Source organism: Lissotriton vulgaris, chromosome 7, assembly GCF_964263255.1.
Source record: "Lissotriton vulgaris chromosome 7, aLisVul1.2, whole genome shotgun sequence".
Classification (NCBI taxonomy): domain Eukaryota; kingdom Metazoa; phylum Chordata; class Amphibia; order Caudata; family Salamandridae; genus Lissotriton; species Lissotriton vulgaris.
Window position 1 is genome coordinate 1,604,215,504 of NC_141695.1, and position 24,221 is coordinate 1,604,239,724.

At 46.5% G+C, this 24,221-nt stretch overlaps 1 protein-coding gene across 1 annotated transcript in view; it reads right to left on the minus strand.

Moving 5' to 3' along the window:
* The window catches only part of LOC147706078 (ankyrin repeat domain-containing protein 60-like), a 44,214-nt gene extending 20,515 nt beyond the window's left edge, over nt 1-23,699 (minus strand). The window contains exons 1-2 of the mRNA XM_086929022.1: nt 23,394-23,699; nt 17,604-17,734 (exon numbers count right to left, since the gene is read on the minus strand). Coding sequence (XP_086785148.1) covers nt 17,604-17,734; nt 23,394-23,652 — 390 coding nt within the window. The 5' untranslated portion in view covers nt 23,653-23,699. The remainder of the gene's footprint in view (nt 1-17,603; nt 17,735-23,393) is intronic.
* Nucleotides 23,700-24,221: the final 522 nt, after the last annotated feature.

A 24,221-nucleotide genomic window follows, 5' to 3' on the forward strand; every position in this document is an offset into this window, starting at 1 on the left:
TTGCAATTTCAGAAGTTGCTCTTTATTAGCCAGTGGATAGAATCTTGTTTGTATTAAATGGCTAATTGGGAGGTCCTCACCGCAAAAGATTCAGACAACAGGGAGGATGATTGAGGGAAAACGCTTATGGATAACAACAAAGGATGAGCCGCAACATTCAAGGACACATGGCTAAAACATGATTCTACTCTGTTGACAAGATAGGGAGCAAGCCTATTCCTAGGAGTGTGCTGAAATCATATTGGTCAACATGAAGAAGAAAGAATATTAATGTGGCAACATAGAAAATGTACATTTATAGCAGTGTGTATTCGAAGTCTAGTTAAAGCAGCAGGTGTGTCCCTTATCCCAGACTTCCTAAGAGAAGGCTCTTACAGCCAGATTCATCAAACTAAAATCGGCTCGCAAAGGGCCAGATTCTGAGAATATGGCCCTTTGCGGGCGCTACTTTTTCCATTTGGGATTCATCATCACAATTGCAAAAATCGCAATTCTAGAAATCACTAAATTTCGAATAATTGCATTTAAGGAATCTCAATTTGAGATTCCTTAAATGCAATTCATGAACCATTTTTAAATTGCAAATTCGCAATCTGGGCCGCTATTTACCGCGAAGTCTAACTACGTCGTAAATAGCAAAAACTTTGAAAAATGCACTAAAGTGCATTTTTCAAAGTTTCATGTTGCGCACACACATGCCCTAAGGGCATGTGTGTGCGCAACATATGTGCACACATCAATTTCAGGGGTGCAACAGGGTGTCCTTTGGACACCCCTGCACCCTTGAAATCGCAATCTCAATTTCCGAATCGCTAATTGCGATTAGCAAATTGAGATGGTCTTCCCATTCATTCCTATGGGCCTCTAGGCCCATAGGAATGAATGGGGAGATATTCCTTAATTGCGATTAAGGAATTATTAGAAATCGCTATTTTTAAGTGATTTCTTGATGAATAGCATGTTGCTATTCCTTAATAGCAAATCGGTATTTTTCGCTATTAAGGAATCGCAAAATGTGTTCTTGATGAATCTGGGGGTTAGAGATCATTTTATGAGACCTCTAAGCTTATCTCTTGGTCTGCCGTTAATTGAGCTGAGAATCCTTTCCAGCTAATTAGGCAAGATGCTTGATTCTCTCATCAAGACCCTTCATGGGTATCTGAACTGACCTTTTATCCTTCTCGTATTTAGTTTGATTTGTTTTGAAAAGGGAGGTTTCTTTTTGGAACAAGCTTGTTTCATCATTATTGTTTCGATGCCTTATTGGTTTACTTTATTACCAAATATCAGTTGATTTTTTATATTATCTTTTAATGATTAGTCTTGGAAAATAATACTGTAATAAAAGAATGAATAACTAAAATATTTGAAAATAAAACTCTTTAACTCACACTAGCTCTCTCAATTGACTGAACTAATAGAAAGGATAATTGATAACGCTTTATGTTGACTTTAGATCCCTACATCTCGGTCGATATCAAAGATCCATCGATCTGTACGCTGGGTTTATGATTGATGAGTAAGTGATAGTGAAACCTCGCGCTCCAACACTTTGTAAAGCCTGGGGTTTGAGGTTCCGTGACAATTGTAAGTGGTGCTTTCGACTCGCACGAATATAGTCGAGTCTGGTATCTATGAACCGCAAATGACGAGTTTAGTGGGTGTACGCAGTTTCGCTGTGCTAACCTAAACCGTTCGTCTGTTTCGTGGGTATTTCTATCTGTACCCACGGGTTCCATCTTAGATACGGCATCCATTTTGTCTCTTGCCCTCAAGTAGCCAGCGAACGGACGTTGTCCGCTTCGCGACCCTGGGACTCCCAAGATATTTGCGGAAGACACATGTCCTTTGTAAGTGTCTTTATGATGAGGGGGATGATACTGTAAGGCAGATGGCGCCGCTCGAAGCTCATCTTGCCGCACAGACTTATTGTCTCAGCCGTACATCTCATTAGGCACGTCCCTTTGATGCCTGTATCTCGTGTTTCCTGATACCTCCCCTTTTACACCCTTTCCGATCTCCCCACTGTTTCCCTCTTCCTCTGCACCTGTCCCTGTTCCTATTTCGATCTGTTTTACCATTGATTGGAATGCGCTAATGGTGGGAAGATGGGTTTTTACAGTTGGGAACCGCCAAATGTTTCCGCACTTATGTCCCGGACCTTATGTGTTTCAAAGTGACCAAAGCGACCCCTCTGGGGGATAATTATAGGAACCGAATTGTAAACTTTTGTCTGCTATGCAAACTTATGGGAAAATCATGTATAAAAGGAGCGATCCACAGAACCAATTTGAAGCAGTCTCCCCGAACTACACTTGTTGTACTTCCGTGATCTCTGTGTTTCCCTGCAGCAAATAAACCTTGAATCTTTGACGCCGAAGGAAGTGTCCCGTGTCTCTGTCACTTGTACGCCGGAGCAGGTTACCCACGAAGGTTTCAGGTGTTGTTCCCTGGCACCGCTGGGTCTTAAAGAACCCAGTCCTTCAGTTGGCGCCCAACGTGGGGCTGCATCAGTGGTACCGGTCCAAGCCCGACGATCGTGAGGAACTTCGTGTGAAATCTCAGAGGGAAGGTGCACCCCGCTTCATCGATCCTGTTGTCGAAATAAGTGGCCCGAAGACTTTTCCCGCGAAGATTCCCGCCTCCTGACGGCTGCGACGGACTGCTGCCCTGACTGTAGACCTGTTTTGGCGCCTGGCATAGACCTTGGTAGAGCGAGGCGATTGACGGGCCTTCCTGGTGACGCCATCGATCTTTGAGTTAAGTATTTGTGGGTCGCTCCCAGAGTTCTTGGTTGTGGTTACTTAGTGGTTGCATGGTTCCATTGCATTTGTGGTTCTTGGTACTTTGTTGTGTTGTTTGACGACTGCAGCCGCCAAAAACCGAGGGTTTTTGCTCTTTGCTGGGACTTGGTAAATCCCGTAACCCTTGAAGTTTGTGAAACTCGGCTAGTGTGCAAGATGCCTGGTCGCAGTACTTTGTTTAGTTGTTTCAGACCTTGTGGTATGGATTCCCGACTGGAGGACTCGTGTCCGATACCTCCGGTTGGAACTCCCACTTATGAACTGTACAGTAAACATGGGCTAGGCCCGATTACTTTTAATGATTACTGGATCAAATACACGAAGAAGGACGGTGACCTCCGTTGGCCACCTCACGGTAGCTTTGAAACCCCGATTTTAGATAACCTAGAGGCTAAATTATTTGCGAAAAAGTCAAGGCCGGCCATGTTTGATGCCTTTCGGTTGTGGCGTAAAGAAGCCAAACAGAAAGAAATCAGACAGACTAAACGAAATCAGCGAGATAATGTTGCTACCATAGTGAAGAAAGCAGAGCAATTTCAGCGCGACAAGGAGGTTAAGGAAAAGGAAGTGTTTGAGAGACTACAGCGTATGACCGTAGATAAATGTTATCCCACTTTGCCTGCGGAGTCGGACAAGAAGGAAGAGGCAGTTGAGGATTCTTTAATGTCTTATCTTATGAAGTCGCCACCTCCGTATGTACAGGGTACCGCAACTCCTGTGGTTCCTGCTGTACCTATCCTTCCGCCTATTCTTCCTGTGCCTGCTCCTCAACCTGCACCCGCTCTTCCGACTGTTCCTGCTCCTTTGCCGGTCGCTATCCCTACTGCTCCTCCGCTTCCACATACTCCTGTTCCCGCTACTGCTCCTGTTCTGTTAACTCCTGTTGTTGCTACTGTTTCTACTCCTTCGCTCGTTAGTCCTGTGTCCTATACTTCCCCCTCTACTCGTTCTCGTAATTCTCCTCTTGCGGCTAGCTTCTTTCATTCACTTGGACCAGTTCTTGGGTCTGCTGGTTCCGATGGTCCTCAGAGACGTAGTCAGCTTCCTGGTAACAGAGAACGTGCTTCGCTATATAATATGGCGATGGGTTGGATGAGGCATCCTCTTAGAAATCCACCCCGTGTTGTACTCGACACGTTCTGTCAATTCAATATACCAACCCAGAGATTTGTGTTCGAGGAAATGTGTAAAGTCCTTCGCGATCAGATATCGGCCGACGCACCTGACGAGGTGCTGACCGCTTTGTCTGATCTACAGCTTCAGTTCTCAACTGGACTGATAGTGGATACCAATGTTCGACGTGCTGTTGAGCGGTTGCTATCTTTCCGTCCCACTCCGATACCCCAAGCCTTGTTCGTTGAGGATATTGAAAGACTGCCAGATGAGTCTGGTCAATTTCCTATGCGCGAAGTTCCGCCGGTATGGATGCCAGCTGATCCTAATGCTCATCCTCCGACATTGGCGCGTTTCCAGAGAGTATGGATACATCTCCCATGGAAACGCTCAGAAGTGTTGCAGGTGAAGCAATCTTTGCCTGACCCTCGCAAAAATCCTACGGGGTATTACAAAGAGTTATCGCAGCTCGTAGATGCTACGATAATGAATCTTGCCGATATTGATATGTTGTTTGGCAATGTTGTACCGCAACCGGTATGGGCTAAGATTCGGCAGGCAAATCATCCCAATGAATTAGGTGGTGATTGGGCGGCCATTATAGCGGCTGATGGGTTACAAACTGGTGGTGCTAAACCCGACCAGTTGATTGCTGCTCTCCCTCAAAGAATAATAACGTTAATGAAAACTCTTATGCCAGCTACGAAGGTTAATTGGGACAAATTATCAGCTTGTAAGCAAAAGAAGGACGAGAGTGTTTCCGACTTCTTTACGAGGTTCGAGGAAGCATTCATTGACCATAGTGGACAGGATATGGGTACCGAGGGTGGTCAGCGATTGTTTGTGGATACATTTGTTTCGAACTTATTGCCCGATTTGAGCAATAAATTAAAGAATTCAGAAAGTGCATGGGCCGTTTCTACCTCAGCTCAGATATTGGCTACAGCGCAATATTATGAGAATAGAGAGAAAGAGGAGAACGACCGTGCTGATAAAAAGACGAAAGAGCTCAAAACTAAAGTGCTGCTGCAACAAGCATATCCTCCGCGTTCAAATCAGAATGCACCCCAACAGAATAGATCGCAGTCGCAATCGAATCGATCGCAGCCGCGTAATGATTCCTCTTCCCAAAGATCATTGTTAGGGTACAATCAATGTGCTTATTGTAGACAGGAGGGACACATTAAATTCAATTGCCCTGTTCTGAATGATCGCAATAGTGGTAATTCGTCCAAAGGAGGTCGTGGTGGTTCACATCAGGTATCACGTGGTAGGGGTCGTGGTGCTCAGAATGATCGTTCTGATAACTCATCTAATTCTAATAATTGCTTCGATCAACGTGGATCATCGCAAGGACAATCTGCGCAGTACAATGTAGACGATTATTACGTCGATCAGGGAACTGACGACAGTAATTACTAGGACAGCCAAAGACAAGGAGAGGGAGTGGTATCAGTTCCGGTTGATCAGAGAGGGCCTTACGTCGCAGTTGCTACATCGGGCGTCGTTGAGCCTTTTCTGTTGGACACTGGTGCAGCAAAAAGTTCTATCATGCATTCGAAACTCCCTGGCGCACCTTTGTCTGGCTTAACAAATGTTTCCGTTGGATTCTCTGGCGCCCCCGTTAGCAATCCAGTTTCGCGCCCTTTGCCCCTTACAATTGGGCCACGTGAGCTTCAAGCTCCGTTGATTTTGACTACTGGTTGTGGTGAAAATCTTTTGGGCCTGGATTTGCTTAAACGTTTGTATGCGACTTTGTATTGTTCTCCTGCGGGTGTAAAGCTTACGTTAGGAGAGAGGGTTGTCTCTCCTATGTATTTGTCTCTCGATAAGCTTCCACCGGAATTGAGTTCTCTTCCTGCGTCTTTGTGGGCAACAGGTCCCAATGATGTGGGCCTGCTTGACATCTCCCCTTATGTTGTTCAGTTGAAAGCTAATGTGCGATTGCCACGTATTCCCCAGTACCGTATCTCTCTTGATGGTGAACGAGCACTGCTAGCGATCATTTACGATCTGATCGAGAAAGATGTTATTGAAGAGACTCGGGGAAACGTGTGCAACAGCCCTGTACTGCCTATTCTTAAACGTACTCATCCTTCGAAACCACCTGTTTATCGCTTTGTTATCGATTTACGGGAGGTGAATAAAATTGTGGTTCCTCAATTTCCCGTTGTGCCTGACATCACGGCGCTACTGACTCTGATTCCAGCTTCTGCATCGTGGTTTTCGGTGATTGACTTGAAGAATGCGTTCTTCAGCATCCCGATTGCCGAAGAGAGCAGAGACCTTTTCGGTTTCTCTCTCGCTGGACGTAGCTTCCGGTTTAAACGCGCTCCTCAGGGCTACTGTGAAAGTCCATCGATTTACAGTCAAGCCTTGAAGGGTCAACTGGATGCGTTTAGGTTGCCGGCCGGTGCGGCCTTAATCCAATACGTTGATGACCTATTGGTGGCTGCCGATACTCAGGACGTTTGCAAAATTGCTACGGTGTCATTGCTGCAACATCTCTGTGAATTGAATCATAAGGTGTCACCTTCTAAACTCCAATATTGTTGTCAAGAAGTGACCTATCTAGGTCACTTATTGTCAAAGGAGGGAAGGAGGTTGACCCCGGAGAGAATTGCAGCGATTGCGCGAATGGCTGTGCCAAAAACCCAAAGAGATGTGCGTGCCTTTCTAGGTATCACGTCGTACTGCAGGCAATGGATTCCTAATTTTTCATTGCTAGCGAAACCATTGGTGGCTCTTACGTGCAAGGATGTTTCAACTCCTTTACCATGGACGGAGGAATGTCAGAAAAGTTTTTCTGAATTGCGTGATTCATTGTGTTCGGCTCCTGTGTTGGGTACTCCTGATTACAGTAAGCCGTTTACATTATATGTTCACGAGAGGGAAGGTTGTGCGTTGAGTGTCTTAACGCAACCTTTTGGTGGTAAACAACGTCCATGTGCATATTTTTCCTCGACCTTGGACCCGGTAGCTAGAGCACTGCCGAGTTGCTTGAGAGCAACAGCGGCAGCTGCGGTCTCCATCCGACAATCAGCAGGATTGGTCATGGATAATATGCTTACGGTGATGGTTCCGCATGCAGTCGACACTCTTTTGAATCGTACGAAAACTCAGCACTTGACGAGTGCGAGGTTGTCTGGGTACGAGTTGACGTTGTTGGCAAGCCACATTCAAATAAAATGTTGTAATGTTCTGAACCCGGCAACTTTGTTACCAATTAGCTCAGAGTCAGATGAAGTAGCAGAACATGATTGCTACTTGAGGACAGAAGAAGAAACAAAAGGTCGAGTGGACCTTAAAAACACCCCATTGGAAGAACCAGATGGAACACTGTATGTGGATGGGTCATGTTTCAAGTTGCCGAATGGCGATGTGACTACTGCTTATGCTGTTGTAACGTTGAATACTGTTGTTGAGACTGCAAGGTTGAATCAGAATTCTGCCCAAGCTGCAGAGCTGATCGCTCTCACAAGAGCGTGCGTGTTAGCGAAAGGGAAACGTGTGAATGTTTTTACCGATAGCCAATACGCGTTTGGTGTTGCACATAGCTTCGGACGATTGTGGAGAGAGAGAGGTTTCTTGACGTCGCATGGTACGAAGATTCAGCATGGCCAGCTTGTGAACGATCTTTTGGATGCACTGACGTTGCCTAAGCAGGTAGCGATTGTTAAATGTAGTGCGCATCGTAAGGTGACAGATGATGTTGGTCGTGGTAATGCGTTTGCGGATGAGATTGCTAAGGAGACTGCCCGGAACCTTAGCACTCGAATGTATGTGACGAGTTCGGTTAGGTGGCCTACAGAGTCGAGCATGTGTGAAGACACTATTGAAAGTGTGAAAGAAATTCAGAATGAGGCCACCGAGACTGAAAAGGCGAAGTGGAAAGAAAGTACGGGAAAGTTGGATGCGAATGGTTGTTGGATTGATTTGTCGGATCAGAAAAGATGGTTGTTGCCCGATGCGTATGTGCTGGCTGTTGTGACAATGGCGCATGGGTTAGCACATATTAGCGCGAAAGGTATTTGTAAGTTGTTGTCTCCTGTGTGGAAGAATGATGGTATCACAAAATGTGCTGAACGTCTGGTGAAGAATTGTATGGTGTGCATGATGTACAATCCTGGCAAGGGAACCCCAACTCCTCCTGGCAGTTTTGCTCCCCCTTCATGTCCCTTTGAAGTGATTCAATTGGACTTCATCCATATGGAGCGATGCAATAACCTGAAATACGTTTTAGTAGTGGTTTGCGCATTCTCCCGATGGATCGAGGCCTATCCTCTCAAAGACAATACTGCTTTGTCTACAGCGAAAATACTACTGAAGCAATATTTTCCTCGGTATGGAATGCCTAGAGTCGTGTGGTCAGATAACGGAAGTGAGTTTGTGGGAAGTGTGATGAAGAGTGTGTGTAAGGGCCTTGGAATTAATCAGAAATTCCACAGCGCCAATCATCCACAGTCAGCTGGTTTGGTTGAAGGGTATAACGGTACCCTTAAACTGAAACTAGCAAAGATTCAGGCTACGACTGGTCTTTCGTGGCCTGACGCTTTACCTCTAGCATTACTGTCAACTAGGGCGACTGTACACTCCCGAGTAGGGCTTAGCCCCTATGAAATAGTGTTCGGCCGCCCTGCGAATGTTTGGGGGGTTCTAGGCCAGGTGTGTTCTGTGATCTTGAGTACCCAATGTTGATCGATTACCTACATGACTTGACTGCTAAACTGAGGTTAATTCACCAACAGGTTTACGACGCACTGCCGACGCAGACGGAGGGTCCAGGCCACCAGCTCCAGCCCGGAGATTGGGTGGTGACGCGCAACTTTTCGCGCAAGAACAACTTGGATCCGAGGTTCACTGGACCCTACCAGGTTCTCCTTGCCACGAGGACTGCTGTTCGTCTTGAGGGACGGAAAAACTGGGTGCACGCCACCCACACCAAAAAGGTCCCTATCCCGTTGCCGGCAGACTCGTGGGTGAGGAGAGGCATTGCATCAACTGAAACTGAAGGATTGCCGGCGTTTGTACCTTTTAGCGACGCACAGCCCGTCGGAGAATCCTCAGCGCAGCAGAAAGACACTGTTGAACAATTGTCGTCAAAAGACTCAAGACCAAACGGTCAACCCATGGTATTTCCGCGATTTCAGGACCCGCTCCCTCCTGGCCAAATCTATCGAGCTTTACTTCTCCGAGAATGTGGGCTCGGTGGAGTCGGCCGTTACATTGTGGGAAGCCTTTAAGACGGTGCTCCGTGGAGAGGCCCAGGCAATTATCGCTGATACCCGTCGCACCAGAGATTCAGACATGCTGACTATTGAGCAGGAAGTGTTACGCCTCGAGGCCCAATTGGGATCCGACCCGGACCCCTCGGTCATCCACGCTCTCTCGCTGAAACAAGCGGAATATCACGCCCTGGCCACCAATGCCGCTCTTGTCCTGGCCAAGGACCAGCAGGGTCGCATTTATGATGTAGGCGATAAGGCCGGGAAGTTGTTGGCTTGGCTTGACAGAAGAGAGATGGCCAGCCGGGTGGTGCCTGAACTTATTGGTGGCGACGGTGTGATCCTTACGGATCCTAGCGCCATTGTTAACTCTTTCGCAGACTACTTTCGGGGGGTCTATGAATCTGCCACTGACTTTTCTGAGGAGGACTCGTCGGCCTTCCTCTCTGAGATCGACTTGCCCAGCCTTTCCGAGGAGGAAAGGGAGGACCTAGATAGGGACATCACGGCAGACGAGGTCGACCTTGCGATCCGCTCACTTAATACCGGAAAGGCCTCCGGGCCCAACGGTATACCGGTGGAACTGTATAAAATCCGCTCGGACGCAGTCTCCCCGTATCTCCGTAAGATGTTCTTGGAGTCCTTTGAGAGGGGTTCTCTCCCCCTCGACCAACGACTGGCCACCATCGTGGTCATACACAAGGAGGGTAAACCAAGAGACGCTTGTCGTTCTTACCGTCCTATTTCCCTTCTTAACGTGGAGCCCAAGGTCCTTGCTAAGCTGCTGGCCAATCGTTTGATTGGAGTCATTGGCGATCTTGTGCACCCCGATCAATCTGGATTCATTCCCCACCGCAATACCGCCCTTAACTTGCGCCGCCTCCATGGAGTTATGGCCCGGGCCCACACTCTTGAAGAGCCGGCTGTGTTGGCGTCCCTGGATGCCACTATGGCCTTCGACTCGCTCGAATGGCCTTACCTGTGGGCAGTCCTGGCCAAACTCGGGTTTGGCCCTGTCTTTGTGAGCTGGGTGAAGCTCCTGTATGCGGACCCGATGGCCAATGTCGCAGTCAATGGCCGCCTTTCGGCGCCATTCCCTCTACGTCGCGGCACCAGACAGGGTTGCCCCCTGTCCCCTCTATTGTTTGCCTTGGCCCTTGAACCCCTGGCAGCACTGTTGCGTTCACATCCTGACTTGAGAGGCATTACATGGGCCCCTGGTTTTGAGGACAGGGTCTCTTTGTATGCTGACGACATACTGCTATACCTATCTTCACCTGGCAGATCTCTTATTGTGGCCTGCGATGTCATCAAACTTTTTGGTCGGTACTCCGGCCTGGTTATTAACTGGGCCAAGTCCTCTCTATATGTCCTCAAGGGAGATACTCCGCGTCTCCCTAGAGGCTGCGATATTCAGATTGCCTCACGTGGCTTCAAATACCTGGGCATTTACATCTCTGGTAGCGCCAAGCTCAGGTATGACAACAACTTGCTCCCTCCTCTTCAGAGACTGAGACGGGACGTCGACAGCTGGCGTCACTTGCCAATCTCCCTTCTTGGCCGGGCCGCTCTTTTTAAGATGATGGCCCTGCCCAGATTCCTGTACGCACTTCAAAACGCACAAGACCCTGTCCCAGCTCGCTACTTTCGTGAACTTGAAGGCCTTCTTCGTGGCCTCCTCTGGGAGGGTCGCCCTCGCGTCGCCCTCCACAAACTCACGCTCCCTTGGTACGACGGGGGCATCGCCCTCCCTGATGTGCGCCGTTATTATTGGTCTTCACAACTAGCTGCCCTGAACCATGGATTTTCTGGCCCTGTGACTAGCCCCGGATATGCCATGGATAGGTGGCTGATGGGCGGCGGTAATTACTACCGGGCCCTCTACTCTAAGTCTCTTGACCGTAAGTTAACGGGCCCCACCCGTACGGCAGTCCGCACCTGGAAAGCGGTTACTAAGGCACAAGGATGGCAGGGCAGACTCACGAGGTTTACTCCCCTCTTTGATTCCGACATCCTGGGTAGACTCTGGCACACCAAGGGTTTTGACAGGTGGGACCTCATAGGCATCAGCAGGGTAGATGACATGCTCTCCAAGGGTTTGATTAAGACCTTCCCCCAGTTACAAACTGAGTACCAGCTGGGCGCGACGGAGTATTTCCGCCATGCGCAGCTGCGACATGCGCTGCTTTCGGCCTCCCCGCCGGATGGCGTCATTCCCGAAAGTTCCCCGCTGGAAGATAGGATCCTGGATGGGCATATGCCAGACAGTGCAATCTCACTCTCTTACAAGAAGTTGATCAATACACGTACGGACCTCCTCCTTAGACTGAGAGACCAGTGGGTGGCGGATGGCCTTGAATTGGACGACGAGGATTGGCAGGGGGCGGTTTCCTCTCCTAAGGAGGTTGCCATTTCTTCCCGTCTTCGCCTCGTACAGTTTAAGATCTTGCACCGAGTGTATATGACAGGGCCCCGATTGATGCGTATGGGTTTCTCACCTGACGGTCTCTGCCGCAGGGGCTGTGGAGCTCCTGCTACTTTCCTACATATCCTCTGGGAATGCCCGGTGATTGCCTCCTACTGGAGGAGGGTCCACCGTGTTATGGAGGAGGTTACTGGCGTGGCTTCCCAGGCGGAGGCCCGTCGATGCCTCCTGAATGTATGGGAGCCGTCCGACCTTAACGTAGCACAGACTAGGTGGGTCACCCTTGGGAACATGGTGGCGAAGAGGGACATAGCCCAGAGATGGGGTGCAGCCGAGGCCCCCCTATTGGTACAGTGGAAGGCCAACATGGACTGGTGCATGTTTAGGGAAAAGACAGTCTATGTGGCCAGGGGGAAGCCTCGGACTTGGACGAAAATTTGGGGAGAATGGAACGAATATAGGGGGGATGTGTGTCTACCGCCTGAGCCAACTGGTCAACATGATATCGCCTCCCTAACCTGTGACGCCAACTGAGCTCTGATGTAACTTACACTCCTGATACCTTCCCCCTCCTCCCTCCTTCCCACTCTGTAATCTGCTTTACATAAATGCTTTTCTGCCTTATTCCCTACCCGTCCCTGACACCCAGCGTCACTCTTTCTATACTGCCACTTTCGCGCCCGCGGGCGCTTGTTGTTGTTTCTATATTATAAAAAAAAACTTTCATGAATATGTCTCAACTGTTTGACACTATTTTTCTCCTATTATTCCTGCTGCCTTGCCTCCGGGATGTCGGGCTGAATAGCTGTGTGATTTGGTACCAAATAAAGGTTTTCAAAAATTAAAAAAAAAAAAAAAAAAAAGACTCAAGACCAGAACACTCAACTGATCAGCAGGACGCTGTCCCTTCAACGGATCCTTTGTTTGACGAGCAGACACGTCCTGGGAAAACTCGATACTTTCTTCGATCTCGTACTAAAGACTAATAAAAGATCCTGCTTTGCTATATTAACAACTGCATTATCCCGTTTTCCGTGATCAGTTTGAACATTCATATTATTGTGATTATTCCTGTGTATATATACATTGAGCTTCGTCCCTTATACTTTTTGCTTCCACAGCCGAGAGACATTGTTTTTATATATATATATATACATTGTGAAGTAAAGACCGTAGGGCCGCGAGCGTACTTCCTTCTGGATAGTAGGTCTTGACGCTAGGTTAAAGACCGTCGGTTCCTGGGAACTCCTAGGAATTGACTACTGCTACACGGAACGAAGTGCGTCAAGAAACGTTGCGGACGGTCATAGGGAATGGCATTTTCGAAGCTGATGGACTTGGAGGAAGCTCAGATACAAAGATTCAAGCTGCAACAACTTAGTCGTACGAAATGTTTCATATTCCAAGTGTTTGTGTTATTCTTGATTGTTTCTGCATTCTTGGCGGGTGGGGTGTATTATATGATCTCTGGTTTTCTATTTCCTGTTTTACCTACTCCTACACCTGATCCTAAACTTACTACTGTTGCCTCTCCCCATTCTTTTCATGTCCTACCCGAACACGAGCAGGCTAGACGTGCAGAATTCCGCAATAATTCCTTTATTCAGCTCCTGCATCAGCATCAGTTAGTGGTTAACACTACTAATTGTTGGGTGTGTGGGTTGATGCCACATACTACGGATAAGGGAATTCCATATCTGGTGTTACCGTATAGTTCCCAAGGGTCTGCTCGAGCATTTCAAACAATGTTTCGAAGCGCACTAGGTTTCCACCCCATTCGAGAACCACGCTCCCCCTACTCTGGTCCTACCTCGTATCAAAAACCTTTGTCGATAGCAATTGAGGACTTAGACAGCGATATCTATGATCCCTCGCTTATTCCCGAAGAAGAGGTACAAGCGTACAGGGTTCTGAGTAGAGGCGAGTATAGTGTGTTCACTAGTGAAAAGCAGCTTAAGAGCTCACCTCCGATATGGGTCGTACCCCACATTGGTAATTTTTGTCTAATGGGTCGTGGCCGAAGATCGAAAGCCCGACTTGGAGAGAGTGCTTGCACTGAAAATTACATTCTGCCGATGGTCTCGTCCCCTGTGTTCCTGGCTGCCAAGGGTACATACTTTATCTGCCATGATCGTGCATACGCATGGTTGCCCGCTGACTTCATGGGGTCATGTTTCATTGCAAATTTGTTGCCTCCGACGTTCACTGTAGATGCAGATTATCACAAGACTAGAGTTGTGAGAGGCGTAATTAGCGAAGAGGATACTGCCGGTCAAGAGGCAGGAGACTTTTTCAAGGGTTTCCTCCCGTTTTGGGGACCTATGGTTAATAGTAGGAACCTGAGACAATTGACTCGAGTAGTAGAATCGACAGCTAACATTACTGCCAGTGCCCTTGGTAATATCACCACAGAACTTCAGGCGGATAGACTCATGACGTTACAAAACCGTATGGTTTTAGATGTCATCTTAGCAGATCGAGGTGGGGTATGTAAGGTGATCCATTCGAGCTGCTGCATTTTCATTCCTGATAATGCTCCGACTGTCTATCAAGCCATCTCTAAGTTGCATAAGATCTCTGAATCCATACACGTGGATGTAGGGGATTGGACGCTACTTGGGTGGTTTTGGGGCCTGATGTCGACTTGGGGTTGGAAGATTCTGATGATTATCGGAGTTGTCGTGGCGTTCCTGTTCACGTGTTGCCTTTGCGTGCAGTGCGGTCCTGCCTTATGTGGCCTTTGTGCTACAACGTGTATGAGACAGCCGCCTGTTACCAATGGAACTCGGTTGGACAGAGCTATGCTACAGCAACATCTAGATGGTCTGATGAATATCGAGTATGATTCCGACTAGTGCTTGCCTACATGAGGGCAAAAGGAGCGTCTGAGGTTCCGTGACAATTGTAAGTGGTGCTTTCGACTCGCACGAATATAGTTGAGTCTGGTATCTATGAACCGCAAATGACGAGTTTAGTGGGTGTACGCAGTTTCGCTGTGCTAACCTAAACCGTTCGTCTGTTTCGTGGGTATTTCTATCTGTACCCACGGGTTCCATCTTAGATACGGCATCCATTTTGTCTCTTGCCCTCAAGTAGCCAGCGAACGGACGTTGTCCGCTTCGCGACCCTGGGACTCCCAAGATATTTGCGGAAGACACATGTCCTTTGTAAGTGTCTTTATGATGAGGGGGATGATACTGTAAGGCAGATGGCGCCGCTCGAAGCTCATCTTGCCGCACGGACTTATTGTCTCAGCCGTACATCTCATTAGGCACGTCCCTTTGATGCCTGTATCTCGTGTTTCCTGATACCTCCCCTTTTACACCCTTTCCGATCTCCCCACTGTTTCCCTCTTCCTCTGCGCCTGTCCCTGTTCCTATTTCGATCTGTTTTACCATTGATTGGAATGCGCTAATGGTGGGAAGATGGGTTTTTACAGTTGGGAACCGCCAAATGTTTCCGCACTTATGTCCCGGACCTTATGTGTTTCAAAGTGACCAAAGCGACCCCTCTGGGGGATAATTATAGGAACCGGGTTGTAAACTTTTGTCTGCTATGCAAACTTATGGGAAAATCATGTATAAAAGGAGCGATCCACAGAACCAATTTGAAGCAGTCTCCCCGAACTACACTTGTTGTACTTCCGTGATCTCTGTGTTTCCCTGCAACAAATAAACCTTGAATCTTTGACGCCGAAGGAAGTGTCCCGTGTCTCTGTCACTTGTACGCCGGAGCAGGTTACCCACGAAGGTTTCAGGTGTTGTTCCCTGGCACCGCTGGGTCTTAAAGAACCCAGTCCTTCAGGTTGATGACCACTGGAGCCGCAGAAGCACCTCAGGCCTACCACGAAATAAAAAACTTCGCTCATACTTGAATGGTTCCAGACTTTTGTATGAAGACCCAGCACTCTATCTACAGCATCACACCCACTCAAGCCCCATTTAAAATTACTACGTAAAACAAAAATAAGTAGAAAAGCCGAAAGCAATCACACTGGTCAACGGAGATGTCTCACGTGAGCCACTGATTACTGCAACTGTCTGTATTTCACGATTTCTCCTTATTGTTTTGTTTTACTGCTGCAGGCTAAGAGTCATAAGAAACTCAGAACAATCTAACTGACACCATAGTGGTGATACACAAAACAAATGTTGAAAGTAGCAGCACCTAGAACCTTCAGACCATGAATTTCTTTGGCAGGGCCACCCCAGAGTTGTGCAGACAGAGATCACATACCTTTGCTTGCTTCATGTCAGTAACAATAAGTACATGTGTCTGAACTAAAGTCTTGCTTGTGCCAAGAGAGTGGGACTTTCAAAGAGGTATGGTGCCTCCTTGGCACATGCAGGGTGTAATGATGTCATTTAAAACAGTGCCCAGTGACCAAACTGGTCAGGCACTAGGACCGGCCCGAGAAAGGGACGAGGGCGGGCGGAAAGGGAGGAGCTGGGGACCAAGGGGGCAGTTAGCCGTTAGCCTTGGAAGAGTGAGGACGAGAAATAAAGAAGGTCCTGAATCACTACACCGTGTCTGCGTGAATTATTGGGCCAGACACTACACAGGGTACCAGTCCAGTGGGGTAATAGGCAGGGGAGTAGGTACAAAGTTCCTAGCTGAAAAGTGTCCATCTTTGGGAATACTCGAGAGTGTGACAGGTATGGGGTACAGACTGCTCTATTTATTGTCTTCTCTAGCTCAAATTTCACCTGTCCAGGGTTGGGAGGTCTGTGCAATGTATTGTGCCACAATAGTAAAAGATGTTTGACTGTCATCATTTCAAGGGTGACATTCATAAATAAATTCACAGAGAGCATTTACGATTATACTAAGGCCAATAGTCCATAAAGATTTGAAAATGTGCAGAAAACCAGGGCATATAATGACCTCAATAAGTGTGTAACATTGGTTAGATATGTTCTGATTATTTGATAGATGAGATTAGCGGATGAGTGCAAAACATACATTTTGTCTGCAATATGAAACACCTGTGATTATACAACACTTTAAAGCTAATATATTAAATAGTGGTTAAATACATCATAATAGAACATGAATACATGAAGTAAATAGATAATATAGAGAGAGCAATTACTGTTAAAAGTCAGTGTGAGCATGGCACTTATTCAAAGGATTGCAAGATCCGAAACTGAAAGTACATCAGGAGGTTAACCAGGGATGAGCAGAAAAATGTTACGAATGGCATAAAGGGAGAAATTCACCCCTTTTCTCAGTATGCATGTGGACCCAAATTGTCCTGTAAAAACTACCCAATTATGCACCATAGGCTGACCAGAGAATGAGTGGATTATAACATTTTTTGCTGTGTCTATGGCTCTTCCTATGTAGTAAAACATGGTACAAGATAACCACTTGTACAGAGAACAACCTGAACTGCTAACAACCTGGGCTGGTCCTGATGTCATCTGTGGCAGGCAGAACCGGATCGTCAAAATTCAATGGATTTGCACAGCAATCCACTCCGCTTACTGCGGGGTGAAAAAAAATGCCCTGACCTACAGGATAGACAGTGGTGGTAATTGCTGTAAGAGGCTTAGAAAGTCCATAACTATGTGACAAGCAAGAAAGGAAACAATCAGCAGGTTATAGCCAAGTGCATATGAGGATTGTCAGAATGGGCATAGTCAGGATGGAACTTTGAACGCTATGACGCTAAACCATGAGGGCGGAACATCAAAAGAGAACATTATGTGATGGTCAACAATGATAGGATTGGTAGGACGAAGAGGTGTATGTTTGTCAAAACAGGTAAAGACAAAGATTTTCTTGTGATTGAGAGGAGGATGGAACAGCCATGAGGCATATACAAGTACAGAAGCGTTGTTGCGTAGGCACGAGTATAGGACAAAGATGTGATGTAACACTTCACGGATTAGTGTCATTCACCCTTCACAATACTGGCACCCAGAGACCTTTTCAAAGGTCGAGTGTGCCCTCGAAATATAGCCATTCCGCAGTCATGCACCCTTCACCATATCTTCACTTTGTTATTGCCACATTTAAATGTGTAATAATCACCTTCATGATGTCCCCTTCTGCAGCAGCTTGGACCAGATCCTTCCATCCATCCTGGGACCAAAGGCGCAGGGTGATAGTCCCACCAGGGACAATATCATTGAACTTAAACGTGGATTCATTTGGCATATCTCCTAGGGAAGAGAAGGCAAGCGTGTTCAGACCTTACACAGAATACAGAGCAACATTTCAGAATTCCATCTACAGTTTCATTAAAAATTTTATTTTAGAGATAAGGCATTGATGAAAACAAAAACGTGAAGGGTGGATTATTTGAACTGATCTCAGTAACTATTATTTACTCAGAATGCACTCCAGTCCATCATTTTTTGCCCCTCATTCAACCTCCTATAGCAACCAGTCTTAAGTAAATCAGCCTTCATCCTGGTCGAATTGAAGCAGTCCAGCCCAAAATGCCAGGTCAGGTCACCTCTGAGTGGGAACACAAGTTACCCCAGACTGGTCTCAGCCTAATTAGGCCTTGTCCATAAAGTGTAGTTTGGGTTCTAAGGCACAGTGATTACATTTCTCATGTATGGGCACATTCAATGGAATTTAGGACATTGCAGAAGAGGAAAACAAAAAAGTGATATGTGGAAAGTTTTAATTAATCTCAGCCACTGATATTTAGTTCCACGTTTTTTGCCCACCATGTAATCTCAGACAGGATCCAACAATGTGCCAATCCGCCCTGGCCTCTGCTCATATAGGAATAGTCTAGCTGTTAGTGCCAGGGCTGGTTTAATCTGGTTCAGCACTAATGTGCTATTAGAACCAGTATTAAACTTAAATAAGTATTTCTTTTTTCACCTTGGAGGACATCATGCAGTCATTAGTCACATTTTGCTGTGTCCACCTTAAGTCTTGTAAAAATCCACCAGCACTTGCGACCGACCCTAGATTGTTTTTTCACTAGGATTAGGATCACAATACAGTAAGAGATGAAGACAGCCTGAAATGTCCATGAATATGATCTTTTACCACCCGTAAACATGGATTCGTCAAAATGCAATCCTCAGTTGAAGTCATGTCGCCCATCACACACAGCATCACACTGCCCTTCACCCTCAGTGGTCTCACATTTGCCAGTAAAGGGCAAGAGTAGGGGCAAGGACTTAAAACTACAAAAAATGAACCGAACTTTTAGATCCTGTCTTCTTCTCCTGATACACACTTATCAAACCTAGAAACAAGGAATATCAAGGAGCCGGCACGGGTACAGTATCAGCCCACCCGATCGATGTCTGCGCTGTGACCGTGTTGTGGAGCCGCGCCGCGTAGGAAGACTCGTCTCCTCGGCGTTAAGCATCCGTCGTCCCTAACAAAACTTTAATAAAAGTGAGAACTGCATTGATTCCATTGCGTATTTGGGAACATCAGTCCCGAATCGTTTTCTGTCTCCTACTGGGTAGAACATTCATACCGTTACCCAGTTTGGCTTTCAATACCGGAGAGCCTTAAAATAGAACCACAGTCGGGGCGGAATTTAATAGCCACACCGACAGAACAGATTTACACATCTCAACTCGCACCTTCACCCGGCTGGGTTTGAATGAAGGCTGTTTGCTGTCCCCCACAGTCCTGATAAAGACCCGTTGTTGACTCCCTATGTACGCTTGTTGAGGGTCGAAACGTCGACGAATATGTGGATTGTCTGCATAGATATCCTATACTTAGTACTGATAAATACAGTGTACAGTCTGATAATTGTTTAATATGCATAGACCACATCGAATCATTGTTTGAACCCCCCCCACTTTTTTTCATTGTATATAATAATTGTACAGCTCTATTGTCACTTTTGCGCCGTAAGCACTGAGCACTATAAGTCACTTTCTGCACTATTCACTTTGTGTACAGCCTTTTTTGCAATTTATATATGATACCAGTATTTATGAATGACTAAATTTATAAAACAGCACATGAATACTTAGATGGTTGTTGGATTCTGTTTTCATTTTAAATCTCTACATATTATATGAGAAAGTAAAAGAAATGTTGTGTTACCCAATGAACCAATTGTTGATAATATTGCGCTGTGACCGAGTCAAGTGAAAACACAGAGGCAGCCCGGTTGGTGGTAGGATGATAGCAGTCCTATGCTTAATATCGAAAATGTAGCAAATTAAGGATATAGACCAATCATCTTTAGATTTTGCTAACAGACTGCCTGCTTTTTAATCTGAAATGCAAACCCTCAGTTGCTATGAAAGATGCCATGCCTCAAGGTGCAATGAATAAGATTTTGGAGAGAGATCATAAGAAAATCCCCCACATACAGGAATCTTGCCTATGGAGAGGGGTTTGCGTTTTCTACACTTCACAGTCCTTATTTGTGAACTTTCTGGTGGGAAGATTATTCTGGCCTTCAGAGAAAAAATTAAGTGCAAGCCTCTGTCATGTCAGATGAGTCCAGCCAGAAGTTTTGTAGCTGCAAGGAGACATCTATGGATGAGAAACTGGAAAGCAGATTGCAGTAGTCTACCAAGAATTTCAAGAGGGAAGAGAAATTTGTAAGCCACGTTTGCAAGGCAAACAAAACCATTTTCTCATAACTTTGCTTAAGAGGGACACCTTCCTGCACATAATCAATCAATAATGGCGATTCGCTCTTTCTATGTGTGTTGCAGAATGCAGCACACATGGAAAGAGCAAACAACAAGGAGAAATTCATGATTTCTCCTCGTATCACCATTCTAAGACGATGTATTACCTGGCCTTAGGTGTTGGCCCTGCCCCAGCCTTGTAAATATGGGCCAGCCTAAAAAAGCAATGGGTGTTGCGGTGGAACGCCCACAGCAACACCCATTGCCCGCCCCTTTGCCGCAGCTGACTGGGGCAGAAAGGGGCATATTTACAAGGTGGCGTTAAGCCCCGTCAAGTGGGTTAGCACCACCTTGTAAATATGGCAAATGGCGCGAAGCCACTAGAGAGTCCAAAAAAGTAAGGCTCTGATGGCGTTAGGGGCTTGTAAATATGCCCACATGTTTCTTGCTCCCTGCACTTTGCTAAAATGAGCATCAACAAAGCCTTTGTTTCGTAACTTAGTAATAGCATGACCTATGGTGACCACCACCTTCCAGGTATTACGACACAGTTTCCTGTCCTGAACTTTTATATGATCCCCTTATGCATTGTAAGTGTTGTAGTCCTCTTTTGCTTCCACTGAATACTTAGAATGACACACCTGAAAACAATGATGGGCGGGTGGGTGTAATTCGGGACCGGAGTCAGTGTCGTAATGGCCCGGGGTGAGGTGGTCTCCCCACCATAAATGGTGTCTTTGTCTACTGGAACCGCCACCTCCTAGTGCAAAAGCTTTCAATGCCAATAAATGGGAACCTCAATATAGGTTGTAAAGAATGACTACAAGCCAATAAATAATGAACGGCAAATAGGCCTCTGAGTACCAAGCGCAACATTCCACTCCGTGGCTGCGCCATTCGCTTCTGTAGGATGTTGGAGGTCTGGTGTGCGGAAAGTGTTTGTGTTTAGAATATGTCAATCTCTGAGTGTTGCCTCTTATGCTAGGTATAAAGCTAGTAAAACTAGAATTTCTTACTGTGCAGCATGTTTACTGCGCAGGAAGGAAGACCTGGGACCTACAGAGTACTTTTTTTCAATTTTTTGCACAAATCGATGGTGTCCGGAATAGCTTAGACCTGGGAATGACCAGCTCTTCAAAGTGATTTCGTGGGCAGAATAACGTAGGCCTCGCTGGAAGCGCGCACAGTTTACAACACAGGCAAATTACAGAGGGCCAAGGGCCAGATGTACGACCATTTTGATTTAGCGCCTCGCGATTTGTCTCAAATTGCTAGGCGCAAAATCAAATGTACAAGAGCGTGTTTAACACTGTTTGTGATTCTCAGTGGGGTCGAATTTGCGAGTCCATTGGGAATTACAGGCCCCCCAGGGATGGTATATAACACAGTGAGCAACCCAATATACCCTTGAGGGTTTGGGCAAAGGAATGAAAGGGTAAATGTACCTTCAAGGGATTTTGATTGTAGAATATAAATAATTTAGTGATTTAATCTGAGACCCACATAAATGATAGTCAGAAAGTAAATTCAACAATTTTTTGTTAGAGAATCAATTTTGATTTAGCCACATTAAGTGATCCAAATGTAATGCTTATCTTTTGAAGCAGACGGATTTCATTATATGGTTCCCGACTAAAAAGGCGATAATAGTGCGGATTGATTTCTTAAAAACGTGACAGATGTACGTTCTAGCACTGCAGGCATTAATTAGATGAGAAGAAGTGGACCACCAATACGATCTAATTATTTAAGGATCTCCTTGGAGATCTGTATCTTTGATTGGACAATTATCTACTACATACTATACAGGGGTCATCTTGTATATCCTCTTTGTCCTGAAGATGGTCTCGGCAATTTATTTATAGAGACCGAAACGTCGACCTACGCTTTTCCTTCCTGGATCTTAACCCTCAAATACTGTATGTAGAAGGATAGCGTTTACAACGTTTACAATGAAGTTGTTTAATTTCTGATATATGCACTTCTTGTATTTCTGTTGATATACTTTCAGTACCCTTTATATGACTAAGAATACATATAAAATATATATATTTTACATACGCCCGTATTCTTCTGTTTTCTACATTTGGATCACTTAATGTGGCTAAATCAAAATTGAGTCTCTAACAAAAAATTGTTGAATTTACTTTATCACTATCATTTATGTGGGTCTCAGATTAAATCACTAAAATATTTATATTCTACAATCAAAATCCCTTGAAGGTACATTTACCCTTTCACCCCAGGGATGGTGGCCTGCTGGGCTCAGCGAGTCTTTAAACACCTTTTTGTGAGTCGCAATTTATTTGTGACTCGTAAAATTGTGTTGGTATATGGCCATCACAATTTTAGCATGCGCAAACGGGTTAACGCTAACCTGTTGGCGCATGCTAAACTTGTTCATACATCTAGCCCCAAGTCTGAAGTTCTACGAATATTAGTCGTAATTTACGAACTATGCAGTATTTATGCAAAAGCGTCTATTGTATGCAGGTGCCAGGGTACAGTGTAACTTTGCGAATAATCATGATGTGCACATGGCCACACTGTGGAGAGCACTAGCGGAGATCTGTAGCCCCCAAGTATGGCATAGTATGGCGTGGTGGTGTACCTATATAGCGCTTACTAAATCTGAAGAGGCGCTGGAACCGTGTTCGGTGAGAACAGCCCAGCGCATCCAATCCCTTTTCTTTTGCACTTTAGGACATTAAGCCTACATTTATAAAGGGGGCGTGGCTTGTACAGCACCAGAACGCAAAAATGAAGGTAGGCCTGATATGCTACTGTCCCCGGGCACCGAACAACCCGAAAGCTCTGGGCCCAGTGGAAACAGGGCACAAGTACTCTAAAAGAAGTGGGGCGGCTGACAATATGCAAATTACCTCATAACATCAGGTGCTGAACGTGTCCCGTGTCTGAAAATTACACCGGGACACGTTCAGCTTATTTCTGTAGGGCCCAGCTTCTTGGCAGGGGGGAACGGCGTCCACCCTGAGAAAAGAGTGGGGTGACGCCGTGTACCTGTGTGTACCCCCGACTCGAGCCACGAGTGGAAACTATGCGGGGAGGGGGGGGGGGGGGTGCTATAACATTGGATGATCACTTTGCACTGCATTAAGGTTTTGAAACCACCTTTTAAATCGTTTCGAAAGTTTCGGGCGATCTCATAATTATTAACCTAGTATACACCTTACTGGCCCTATTACCTACAAATGTTACAGTACCCGCCCACACACCCAAATCCCACCTTCGTCCAGGTAGCTGAGCCTCTGCAGCTCGGCCGGGACCCCGGCCACGGTCTCCAGCCGCTCCTTCAGCTCCCGGAGCCGGGTCAAGGGGCTGCACCCGGGGACAGAGAACAGCTCCCCGCTGGCTTCCAGGCGCACGGTGACTGTGTACTGCCGCCCGCCGCGGGAGGAGGCCAGCTTGGGGAGACCCTGGAGCCGGTAGCCCGTGGCCAGAGGCCGGCTCGGGGAGGAGGCGACGAGGCCGATGGGGCGCGCCATGGCCGGTGCAGAGCTCTGGCGCCGCGGCGCACTCGCCTGGTCCGGTGTCTTTGGGAGCGGGACAGACGCGTCGCTAGGTGACCGGGGCCATAAGTCCTCCTCCCCACACAGAGGAAGGCATTAACATCTCAAGCACGTCCCTAAAATAGGGAAAAACAAACTCATTCCAGCGGGGGACATATTGCGTTGCTTCTCAGCGGCCGGAAGTGCAGGGGATACACGATACCAGGGGGATACCACATATTACACAACACCGGCATGTTCCTAATAACGTACATATGAAACCTTGCTCACTTTTTACATCTACCAGTCAGACGCCGAATGCGTTTACACGATACTTTTTTGAGAGTTCCGTATTTATGTTGTATCATTGCTTTCATAGGGCATACACTGTTGCAGGGCCCCCGAAGCGCTTCTTCAGACGGGTGGGCACAGTCAGTGTTGTATATGCGTTGTTTCATTGTTTTCGAGTCATTGCGTTAAAATTGCCTTTACAATGTGCCTCTTACTCTGAGGCGCCAAAGGAAATAATGGAACCAGGCAAGACTGTGGTTAAAACAAAAAAATCC